Below are 12215 nucleotides of genomic sequence, written 5' to 3'. Positions count from 1 at the left end.
CCAGAATTCCAGCTCAATGTCCAATTTCCAAACCAGGACTTTTTTCATTCTACCATGACATTAGAATTGACCTTCTCATTTATATAAATTAAACTAAAATATGAGATATTACATGGTAGACAATAATAGAAAAAAAATCAGAAAACTTTTTCCTTGATGAGAAAGTTACATTTTACAATGTTCTTAAAGGCCATCCACAAAATGACTTGAAAGCTGCTCAGTAAATGCCATGTGTGATAGAAGACAACTTAATATTCTAAAGCAATTCTACCTCTAAAGCTTTCTTGATGTTAATAAACTGTCTTTAGTTTTCTGTTTCAAGCTTGCTTTGCAGCTTGACTCACTGGGACGTCAGCACTAGACAGTCAGGTTTAGCAATTCTATCATAGTTTTCTTCAACTTACAATGCAGTGAGCTTTCCTTGGGTGCAGAAGAGCAAAATATTTCCTTCCAGGGTCCAATTTTTATAACCAAAATCTCAATTTTTCTCATTCATGAAAATTGATTTCAAGTGCGACCACTAAATTGTCATGTAACAGTTTGGGGGTGGGTTCTTAAAAAAAGTGGAGAAACTACCTATTTGATTCATATTCTAAGCTGATGTGGTTCTAAACCAAAAGAAATTTAGGAATTACCATTTTCAGATTAAAGGTTAAAAATCAAATATTGTCCACAGTATTACAAAATAATTTGTATTGCTTTCTGAATAATAGTAATTGATTGAGGCCCTAGAACTGGATTATTCTCTAAAGTAAGCTATATCTTAAGAGATCTTTTTAACTTATCAGATCACTTGGTTTAAGAACAATCTGAAAAAAATAGGGGAAGACATTATTTTCCTACTTCGAGTCAGTAACTGTTTATAGTACAGCAATCTGATTTTTATTTACAACAGCAACCACAAATAGAATGAGCTAACATTTACTGAATGCTCACTATGATGCCAAGCAAATATTAACTCATTCTGTCTTGACAACAATGAGTAGCAGACAGTGTCATTATCTATTCCATTTTGCAGATGAGAAAAGCTAGGCACAAAGAAGTTAAGGAATTGTCCAAGTGGTGGAACCGGACTTTTAACCCAGCCTGAGCTCTATTTACATGCACCATATCTTAAATAAATTTATCCTAAATAGATTATTTTCTAGGCTTCCCACAGATACAATCTGAAAATTCAGACTAATAATAGCAACTGAAAGGCATTTCAGATATTTTATTTTTTAAAGGAGGCAGTTGTGGAATAAATGATTTTGGTCTCCATACTACATATGTAGACATAGTCTTTGGAGCCTGATCAGGGAGATCCTCAAGACAAATTCAGTCAATTTTAACAAAGGTATGGAACCAGCATCCTTAAGAAGAAGTGATTTCCATGAAAAGCTATTCTTGAATGATTTGTCATTTACAAGCATATCGTGATCCTTCCCCTCACCCTTATAATAATTTCTCATTCAGTTTGGGTTTCAACAACAGTCAAAAGGTCCATAGTCAAGGCATGTAGGGATAATTTCCTCATCACACAAGGAATTCTTAATCCACTAGATTCTCCAAATGGCATATGCCTCATATATACAGGCATCACCCTTCCATGAACTTTACTATGATGCTGCTAGGCCATGAGAAAACCACTGGAGTGATGGAAATTGTCAGCTGAGAGAAACCTTAGAAATCTCTTATCTGGCATTCCTGTTTTACAGATAAGGAAAGTAAAATCCGGAGAAATTAACAGCCAGATAGCTCCTCAGTGGTGGAACGGGGATCAGACCTCTCATCTTCTGAATCCCAGTGCCCTTTGCCTTGTAACAAAACACCACTCTGAGACATTCATATTGACCTGAAGATTTTCCCTAGTTGATTTGTGAAAAAAAATGAAATTAATACATTCTACAACAGTTCATACAAAGAAGCAATACAAATATTGTTGATGTATTATAATTCGTTTCCATTGCTAAGAATTTCTCTCACTAAGAATTCTCAGAAGCTTCATGTTCTACAAAAACTTTCATTGGAATTGGATGTGATAAGATAGAATTGCTCTCAGACATACTATTAAAGTAGCCTCTAATATGCTTAATTTACTTCTGGGAATTAAATGTTAGTAATATTTGTTGAGCATTTACTACATGCTAAGGTATTAGAATAAAAAGTAAAATTACTCAGAGAGTAATTGGCTAATTTTAAGTTGTTTTCTTACTTGGCCTTGCAATTATAAAACAAAATACATGTAAAAAATTAAGATGAGATATTAACTTAAAAAGTCTCGTGATGGCCAAATGTTAAAGTGTATATGTGCAGTCAGTAACACACTATAGGAGTTTAGAGGCCACAAATTTCAATATCCATTTTTACAGGATAACATTTTTCCTCCCAAGGAAAAGGCAGAGCACATAAAATTTTGTCCCACTGGAGATATGTATGGATTTGATCCGGATTTTCATATGATGGCTGCTGGTGGTTCTGAGTTTTAGTAGTTTAACGAAGTTAGGCATTCTACATAATGAAAATTATTTGAAAAAAAAAAGTCGAATTATATTCCTAGGCAAACACAAAGGCTTCCCCCACCCAAGAAAATATGTTAGACACACAATACAGAAGACAATTATATTCTCAGTAGGAACAGATTGTAAGTGAGGTGTCTATCTTGATAAGTCCATACAGTTCAAGAAGTCTCAGCAATTTGAAAGTAGAATGGCCTACGTTAATTTTTTAAATACATATAAGAAGATCCATAAACTGGAACCTCAGCACCCTGTGGGAAAAAAATCATAAAACACTAAGAAAGGAGTTACACTAAAATGCAGGCACAGACAAATATTTAAAATATTAGTATATGAAATAAAGTTTATAGCGTTCTTTTTCAGAACTCATTTCTAAAATTGATTTAATATAAAATTATTATCTTTACTTAAATTTCTTGGCAAAGCTCAATAACAAAATAATAAATCATACCAGTACTTGCATTTCATCGAGACAAACAAGTCACTACTTAACATTAAGCTTGCAAACATCACCCCCACTTAAGACCTATATTTGTTTCTGCACAGAAAAAGATGGAGAAAGCTAGTTCACCAAATTAAGATTGTCTTAATCTGATACTAATAATACAAATACATTTTTATGTAAAACTACACCAATACTCTGAAAGCTTTATTAAACAAAACAATTTCTGGGAATACAGACAATATTAATTTCCTCAAAACACAAATTTATAGTTTTTCAAAGCTGATCATCACAGATCAAGTAGGCTTGTCCTATTAATTCAATATCTACCATTCAATATCTACCCATCATCAAAATGCTCAAGTGAAAAGCAACATTCAGTCAATTGACTTGCATATTTTGCCTACATGTTACCAAATATGTATTTATTTAATAACACCTGAGTACAGATGTGGAAAATTATTACATTCTTTCTTCATTCATAAATTTTCATATTCTTTCTTCATTCATAAATTTTCATAGATATCATCAAGATTGCCTTTGCCTTTGTGGATATATGTATGAGAACAGAGCGAAACAGAGCAACATTTCTGTTGGCTCTATCAGGTCAGCTTTTCTAACAAATATTTAAAAAAGCAAAGTTATAGTGCAAGTCTCTTGTCTTGGAAGAATGCGCTATAATCCAATTATGGAGGAAACAACATGATAATACCTATTTACAGTAGCATAGCCACTTGATATCTATTTCTCAATTATCAGATATTTACTGAAGCCCTCTGCAAGGCTTTGCCCTTCTTCAAAGAGATCCAATCCAACTAGAGAGATGAGAAATCGACCTCTACAATTTTAACTGGCAACATTAAAACTCATGCCTGTCCACATATCAGTGAGAAAACAGGAACACTGGAAGTAACAGGTTACAGAAATTTAGAGCCAAGAGCCGTCCTTATGGACCTGGGTGGTACCAAAGGACAACACAAGAGATGTGGTTTTGAGACTGGACTCAATAGATGGTAGGATTTTCATCATAAAATAGCTGCTTTAATAGTCATGCCCATGCACCTTCACAAAAATAGTTTAAAAACATTAAATCCTAGCCTGGCTCTTCTGCCTTCCATAACTGGAAGACACAAATAATACCAAGATATAAATAATACCAATTCTTAAATTAATTAATGCTTTTATTTATTTCTGCATTGAAACCAATAACTCTAGGAACATATTTTGAGGTAAAGGCATCATGAAAACACATACACACCCATACATACAAACCTTAAATACAACTGGAAGCATCTTGGACTTTTCTCCATAAGCCAAAACCACCAGTTTTCCCTCTTTCCTTTTCTGAGAAACTACACATATAAAAATAGGAAATATATCCACTCCTTTTCAGAGATAATGGCTCACACTTAAAACATACCCCGAAGAATCTATCATGAAAGACGAATGCAACCAGTTCATATCTGTAAATATAAATTGAGGAGAATGGAATCCTCAAGTGAGAAATTATTTCTTTAGTGTTATCTTCTAGTTTCAGGCACCAGCTTTACATAATGGTTTGGATTGCTGAAGTCCTTATTTGTATTTTTGTGTGTGTGTAAGAACACTCTACCTTATTTTAAAAGTAAATGTGTAGCTTTGGTAGGGAGGTAGCTATATATTTAATGTCCATTCAATGTTTTGGGAGTCATCAATTGCTTGCTGTTGTTTGTTGTGGGAGTCATGTTTTGTTTAAGTGCATCACAGCCAAGTTAAAGAGCAGATGTGTGGTTTGTGTCTTTATCCATATAATTTTCTGTTTAGACCAAATGACATTATAGCTGAAAATAACATACCCTGATTTTTCCTGATGCGTGCAGATCCTCCAAAGTTTAATAGGATATGGCCGAATATTTCTTCCCTTGAGGTTTCTAACCCAAAACAAGGTAGGAGCATGTAAAATTCCTACGGACATAAAATCCCACATGTTTGGGGGAAAATCCTATATGCCATTTTTAGCACAAAATAAGAGCATTATCATGAATGCTATGTCTTTGAAAGAATCATAATTCAATCTTTTTTTCTAATATGAAGAGTGTCCCAAAAATATTAGAGTGAAAGATGAAGGGGAAAATTAGATGGCATGGAAGTTAAAAAGCCCTTTACCAGATTACATTGAAGGTCAGTCAGTCCCAGGAGAAGCCTAGACTTCTGTTACCACCACAGTGTGGAGGACAAACAAGACTTAAAAATGTGTGAGTGGCACAGGCATCCTTTCAATGACTTCCTCTTATTTTTAAGTCAACCAACTGATACCTCAGTTGTACTGAGGGTCTGGGAAAATACATAGAGGTAGTATTGTGACACCTAACAGATCTGTTTTCGCTGACTGTTGCTCCATACTGACTTGCAAAAATTTGGAGCAATCTGTCTCTTTCCCTTCCTCCTTTTTCCTCTCTTCCTCCCTCCCTTTAGCCTCTCTCACACACCCTTTCTCACTCCCTGTCTCCTCTCTCCCTCTCCCCCCTACCTCCTCCCTCCTCTCTCTCTCTCTCTCTCTGTCTCTCTCTCTGTCTTTCACATCACAGTAAATTTTCCTTGTTGGAACTTTTCCTTTTATCTTCTTTATCAATTAACATTCATGTGTTCCAGCATTTAGAGCAATCTGTTCTCTTTCTGTCCTTAGAGCAGTAATTATTTTCTGACTCCTAATGTCAAAGAAGAAAAAGAAAAAAAAAAAGAAAAAAGAAAACAACACTGATAGACAGAAATGTGATTACGCAGGAAGAAAGAGAACTTTTAAAGGCTGAGCAATAAACTTCATAAGCTGCAGTGTAATGTTAAATTTATATTAACATCTAGCCTATAGATATATATAGTCATGTATAAACAGGAATTTATTTTAATATAGTATTGTATTATTTTGCCTTCTTCCTTCTTCAAAAAAAAAAAAAAGGCACATCTTTGGCTTCCACCTTCCTTAGCTATATACAGGATGTTCCTTTTAAACTCTAATGAATACAGATGGAAAAGGAAATGAGCAAAAGGAGGAACCAGGAAATAGCTGCTAAGCAAAACAAAATATATTAGTAATTTGTTGAGGAGTCAAATTGGAAGGGCTGCATTTTCAGTCCTTGATCAGAGTGATGAAATCTAGACTGTCCTAGATACATATATTACTAGCAAATAGAATTATCTTAATCATCTGCTCCAAATGAATTTTTTCAAGTTTCTGCATACATATATGAAAGAAGAAATACAGATCAAGCTCGCCCCTATTAGTATAATTCTAGGAGGATTCAGAAGAGGTTTAGTGGCTTTATTCCTTGACAAGTTCAATGACAGCATCTTCAGTGAAATGTCACTCAGTATTTCCTATTGAATTTCGTAGTTCACAAGTTATACAACACAGACTCTAAGACAACACTTCTCCACAGTGAGTTTTGAGCTGAACAAGATTATGCATTGTTCAAAACCTGAAATAGGCCCATTTAATTATTTTGCTGTGCTGTCTGTGAGAGTCACAGGACAAAACACTTTCAGAAATATCATTATGTAATACCAGTTGCACTTTCTTAGAATGTGAATAATGAGTTCAAATGAATCTATTGAGAAGCAGCACAGTTGAGCAAAGTGCTTAAATTTTGAAATTTTAGCGAAAGGTGCACTTTGTAGCAGAGGCCAGTTCTATGCAGCCATAATTTATCTTGTCAGCATCTGCAAAGAACATCAGGCTCTGTTCTGTTTTGGCTATTTTCACAAGCAACTCTTCATGAATAATTGGAAAAGAAATGGCAGGCAAACATACAGAGAAATCTCTGCCATTAACAAGCTGATATCATCAAAAAGGTAACAAATGCTGAGAAGACTACAACTTTTAAAGGTATACGTGTTCAAGGTGACTCTGAGATAGGCCCAAATGCTGCTGAATGGCTGACTATTGGGACTGACTTATGTTCTAGGATGCCTAATTAGTTCAACAAAAATAGTCTAAATGGTGTATATGTCGAATAGTTTATCATGACACAGAATGTCATGGTGAACCCAGGCAATGATAATGTCAACCGACAACACAACTCCTACTTTAAAAGATTGACAGTAGGGGATCCTACTATCCATATTGTTATGGGAACAATCCTTGCTTCACTGGATTCTTGATTTAAATGGTAATGATTTTTCCCTCTGAAAAGAAAACTTCTAAATTGTATTACTGACAATGTTGAACCATTTTCAGCCAAATACAAGCCTTACTTTGTGATTGAAACAAACTCCCAGAAACAACAGATACAAATAGTCTCTTAATTTAGGGCTACTTTTCAAGTGGGTTGGTGATAAGTTATTGCAGTTTGAACGTTTCACTATTGTTTCTAATTTACTGTTCATTCTTTTAAACCTATCCAGTTGCTCCCAAATTAGCTTTGTCAACAGTTTCTTCTGTTCAAGTTGCAAACCACAAGAGAGGTAGGAATTCTTGGATTCATACAGTGATTTCATGGTGTTATGTGTTGTGAAACATTGCACTGTATGAATCTGGAATATCTGTGAAGTGTACCCATCAGCTTATTGGTGAGGCATGTTGACTAATATCAATCAATGCATCGAATAGTACTGAGAATCATCTGTAAGAAAAAAAAAATGCTTCACTCAGAAACTTGACTGCAATTAAAAATGTTACATTTGTTTTCTGAAAGATTCATGTGTGAATAAGAATTACAATGGTTGAGGTTCCTGTTTAGAACACAAATGTTAGAGCACTATCATGGATACTCACTTGCATTGAAAATAAGGAAACCCACTTATAGTGAGTTTCAAGGATGCTTTTCATGAGACCAGAAAGGCAGGTTCCATGTATGGTGCCCATTTCACTTTGTGACAAATGAAACACCTTGGAATTTATGCTTCCAAAAAATTGTTTCGAATAACTTTGAAAAACACAAGTGAAGATCTGCACTGGATTAAGTGTTGCTTAGGATCCAAAAATAATAGTTATATTACTTTGTTTAAATGAAAGTGAGCAGCATCTCATCTGTGACTCATGAATGGCCCATTCCAGCTAGCATCTGTCATTCACAGAATGAAGATTTTTCAGGAAACATGAAGACTTCTGTTTTTATTTCACCATTTTTTCTTTAAATGTCCTGTGTAACAGGTGTGTCTTGTTTTCCACCCTTGACTGTTGGGCATATGTCACGTTTTAGTTTTGTTTTTTGTTTTTTCATAAAACACCTCTTACAAAGAAATGTATTTATTAATAAAATCTGAACTTAGTTTGACCCATTTGGTGAAAATGACCATAATGTTTTCCTATTCCTTATTGAATTTAGTCATTTCCTAGATTTTAATCAATGTTGAATTTGTCCTTCCGTGGCATATAGAGAAAAAGTGGAAACTGGTCAGGAAATGGGAAAGGGAAACCAAGAGTATTTAAACCATATGTCAAAATTTTCTCAAATGTGCTTTTAACCGTGGAACATAGAATATGCCAATTTGGGTTGAGGGGAACCCAATTAGGTTTGAAATTTTGGGAAATAAGTCCTGTATGAGAAGAGTAGATGCAGGCTCAGAGGGTAACAAATCAATTTGGGTATGTGGTGTGTCATATAGGCAGTCACTGAAGCCACCATAGGGATGCCATATGGAAAGAAACAAAGGAGGTGAAGGAGAAAGGAAGGAAAAAGCACGTGCAAAGTTTATCTCTTTTCTGTCATGTCAAGCATGCTGGATATATAAGAGGCCTCTGAACCTGGAATTTGAACCTGCATCTCTAGTTTCTTGAGGACAAAGCACCAATGAGGTCCAGACACATTCCTGGGGGCAGGGAGAAGCTACCCAATGAGGTAGACTTACCAGAGACAAATTCACATCATCGTCAAATGATATGTGTGGAAGAGCTTCAACAGCTACATAAGGATGCAAGACAGGGTGGTGGGTGGGGAAAAGATAAAGAAAATGCTAGAGCCTCTTAATTCCGAGAATCACTCCATTTAATGCAGTGAAGGGAAAATTCTTCTTAGAGTTCCAATTCCTTCACCTCTGAGGTCTTTTTCTCAAATTCTTTCTTTTTGAATGTCTAAAGTGAATTTTAATCAGCTCTGGATTTGAATTAGCTTTCCTCATTTGGCCAAAAAAAAAAAATCTACCTGTTCTAATTGTGCCACATTCATTGTATTTTATGTTATATTTACAGAGACAATTTACTAATGTAATTGTAGGCAACATGGGGAACAGTAAGAATGAGGATGCAAAAGAGAAATTGAATCCCCTCCTCTTAGTAACATTCTTTTTCTTTCATTCTCTGTGTCCAACCTCTTGATTTCCTGGAAATCTTATCTGCCCAGGTCTTCCCCAGCCAGTGTCGGTCAAAAGGAACCTTTTAAACCTTAGAGGGGACTTGGTCCTTTCCTTATCTAGAAAGTCAACTTTGAACCCTTCCCCTTGTAAAACACCTCTAGCCTTCATTGCTCTTAACTGTCTAGGTACTAAGTACTTTATCACAACTGCCTTCTATGTTTCAATATATCATATATATTACACATATATAGTATTTTTTCTATCTTCCTACTAGAACAATAGTACTCAATGGGGATGTGGGTGGATTTTGCCCCCCAGGGGACATTTGGCAATGTCTGGAGAAATTTTTGTTTGTCACAGTTTGGGGGTTGCTACCACATCTAGACATCTAGTCCGTAGAGGGCCCAGGGATGCATCTGAAAAGCCTACAATGCACAGGACAGCCCCATACAACAAAGTTATTTGGCCCAAAATGGCAATCGTGCCAAGGTTGAGAAACCCCACACTAGACTCTGAAGGCCTGGATCGCATTCCCTTTGTCTTCTGGTACATGATGGCTGTACGTGCTCAATAAATATGTGTTGCCAATGGTTGCCATGCCACATTGTGTATACATACAGCTAAAGACCCCCTTTAGCTTTGCTTATACAACAGTAATAAAAGTTGTCTGAAATGCAATTTGACATTAAAAACTATATAAAACCACAGCAGTTTTCAGAAACCTGCTTTTTCTCTGCCTAAGCTGATCTGTTAATAGACATGTAGTGAACTCTCAGCTAAAATAATCACTAACTCAGCTGTAGCTTGTTCTGTGGCTATTGTTTTTCTAAACTCCTTAATATATAGGATATAGCCAGATTCTCTTCAGGAATTCCAACGATGAAGGAATGAATTTAAACATAACTTTTCTCTATCTTCCTCTGTTCCCCAAAGGAAGGGGTCTCAGGATCATCATTCATTCATTCATTTGACAATATTTTTTCAGTGCTTAGTGTATGCCACGCAATATCTTAAGTTCTGTAGTTATAATTGTGCACAAAACAGACACAGTCTGCCCTTGAATATTTACACTCAACTAGAGAGGGAGAAATGATTTTTGCGTATACTTTTTTGATATTATAAATTCTATGAAAAAATATAAACAAGATTAGGAAATTGAGGGATTAGGGAATGTGGGTGGGGGCTATTATCTCAGATTAAATGGTCAGAGAATTTTCTTTGAGAAGATATTTTAAAAAGAATTGGGGAAGCAAATAATGGAGATGTCTGGGGGTATTCCAGACCAGCAAGTGCAAAGGCCCTGGGAAGTGCTTGGTGTGTTTGAAGAGCCTCAGCAACATGGAGGCACTGTGCCATGAATTAGGAGGAGAGTGCTAGCAATGAGCCCCCAGGGAGGACAGGGGCCAGGTCACTAGAGAATGAATGAACTCCTCTTTTATTCTGAATAAGATGTGAAGCCATTAGAATGATGAGCAGAGGCATGTCATGACCTCACTAAAGTTTTGAAAGAGTCACTCTGTCTGCTGTGTGGAGATGACATTATCACAAGGGTTGAGGCCAGAAGAACAGTTTGGGGATGATGGCAGTAATCCAAGTAAGGGCCGATGATGCGTCTGAGGAAAAGGTGGTAGAGATGGTGAGAGGTGTAGGCTAAGCAGTTGGAGGAATGGAATAGTCACGTAGTGAGATGGGGCAGCCTGGGTGAGTAGCAAGTTTAGGAAGGCAACCCAAGAGCTCAGCTTTGAACAAGTTAAAGTTGAAATGTTTATAAAACGTCCAAGTGGAAATTCTTGGAAGGCAGTGGCACACAACGGATGACTCTGAAGGGAGTCTCACTAATTAATTGGGGAGTCAGTCCAACCTGGAAATAACTATTTTGGAATGGCCTGCATATAGACCATGGGGTTGGGTAAAAATCATCTAGAGTGAATGTAGAGGACAAAGAGGTCCAAGGATTAAACCTTGAGACATTTGAAGAGATGAGGACAAAAAGCAAAAGAGAGAAAAGAGCAATGATGGGTAAGGAAGAAGAAGAATCAAGACAGTGTGGTGGCCCAGAAGCCCCTGCTTCAGGAAGGATTACCAGGCAGATCTGGGGACCCCACTGAGGTTTATGGTCATGAACTTCAAATGAGACTTGTTTCTAAATGGCTGGAGAAAAACTAGCCACATTTAGCTACTGGGATATGAGCATGAAGAGATGAAAAGTTGAATTTAAAAAAAAAATAGATTCAGGGGGTACATGTGCTTGTGTGTTTCATGGATATTACATGCATAATGGCCGGGGATTGGGCTTCTAGTATACTTATCACCTAAATATTTGATTTAGTAATTACCAGTAGGTAATTTTTCAACCCTCAAACATCCCCCATTTTAGAGTGCTCACAGTCTATTTTTTCCATCTTTATGTCCGTATGTACCCTTTATTTAACCCCCACTTATACATAAGAACATGCAATATTTGATTCTCTGCTTCTCTGTTAGTTCACTTAGGATAATGGCCTGCAGCTCCATCCATGTTGCTGCAAATGACATGATTTAATTCTTTCTTATGTCTGCATAGTATTTCATCATGTATATGCACATTTTCTTTATTTAATCAACCATTGGTGGACACTTAGGGTGGTTTCATGACTTTGCTATCATACATAGTGCTGCAATAAACATATTACTGTAGTTGTCTTTTTTATATAATGATTTATGTTCCTTTGGGTAGATACCCAGTAGTAGAATTGCTGGGTCAAATGGCAGTTCTATTTTTAGTTCTTTGAGATATCTCCATACTGTTTTCCATGGAGCTTGATCTTATTTACATTCCCACCAACAGTATATGAGTATTCCTTTTTCTCTACATCCATGCCAGCATCTCTTGCTTTTTGACTTTTTAATTAGAGTCATTTTGACTGGTGTAAGACGGCACGTTAGTGTGATTTTAATTTACATTTCTCTGTTGATTAGTGATACTGAGAATTTTTTCATGTGTTTGTTGGCTGCTTGTATGTCTT

General features: G+C 36.1%; 1 protein-coding gene across 18 annotated transcripts in view; it reads left to right on the top strand.

The window, feature by feature from the left end:
* Positions 1-12215, top strand: part of NTNG1 (netrin G1) — a 346048-nt gene that overhangs the window by 277136 nt on the left and 56697 nt on the right. For 5 of the 18 annotated variants that reach the window (XM_008975774.5, XM_034932342.3, XM_014346266.4 and 2 more), the window contains exons 6-7: positions 4800-4865; positions 7321-7380. The exons of 9 other annotated variants lie outside the window; for them this stretch is intronic. In XM_008975774.5, the coding sequence (XP_008974022.1) occupies positions 4800-4865; positions 7321-7380 (126 nt within the window). The remainder of the gene's footprint in view (positions 1-4799; positions 4866-7320; positions 7381-12215) is intronic. 4 more of the 18 variants (XM_063599523.1, XM_024925791.4, XM_034932346.3 and 1 more) reach the window with 1 other exon arrangement.

Source organism: Pan paniscus, chromosome 1, assembly GCF_029289425.2.
Source record: "Pan paniscus chromosome 1, NHGRI_mPanPan1-v2.0_pri, whole genome shotgun sequence".
NCBI lineage: Eukaryota > Metazoa > Chordata > Mammalia > Primates > Hominidae > Pan > Pan paniscus.
The sequence above is the reverse complement of the archived record's forward strand: the minus strand, read 5'-3'. Positions and strand labels throughout refer to the sequence as shown.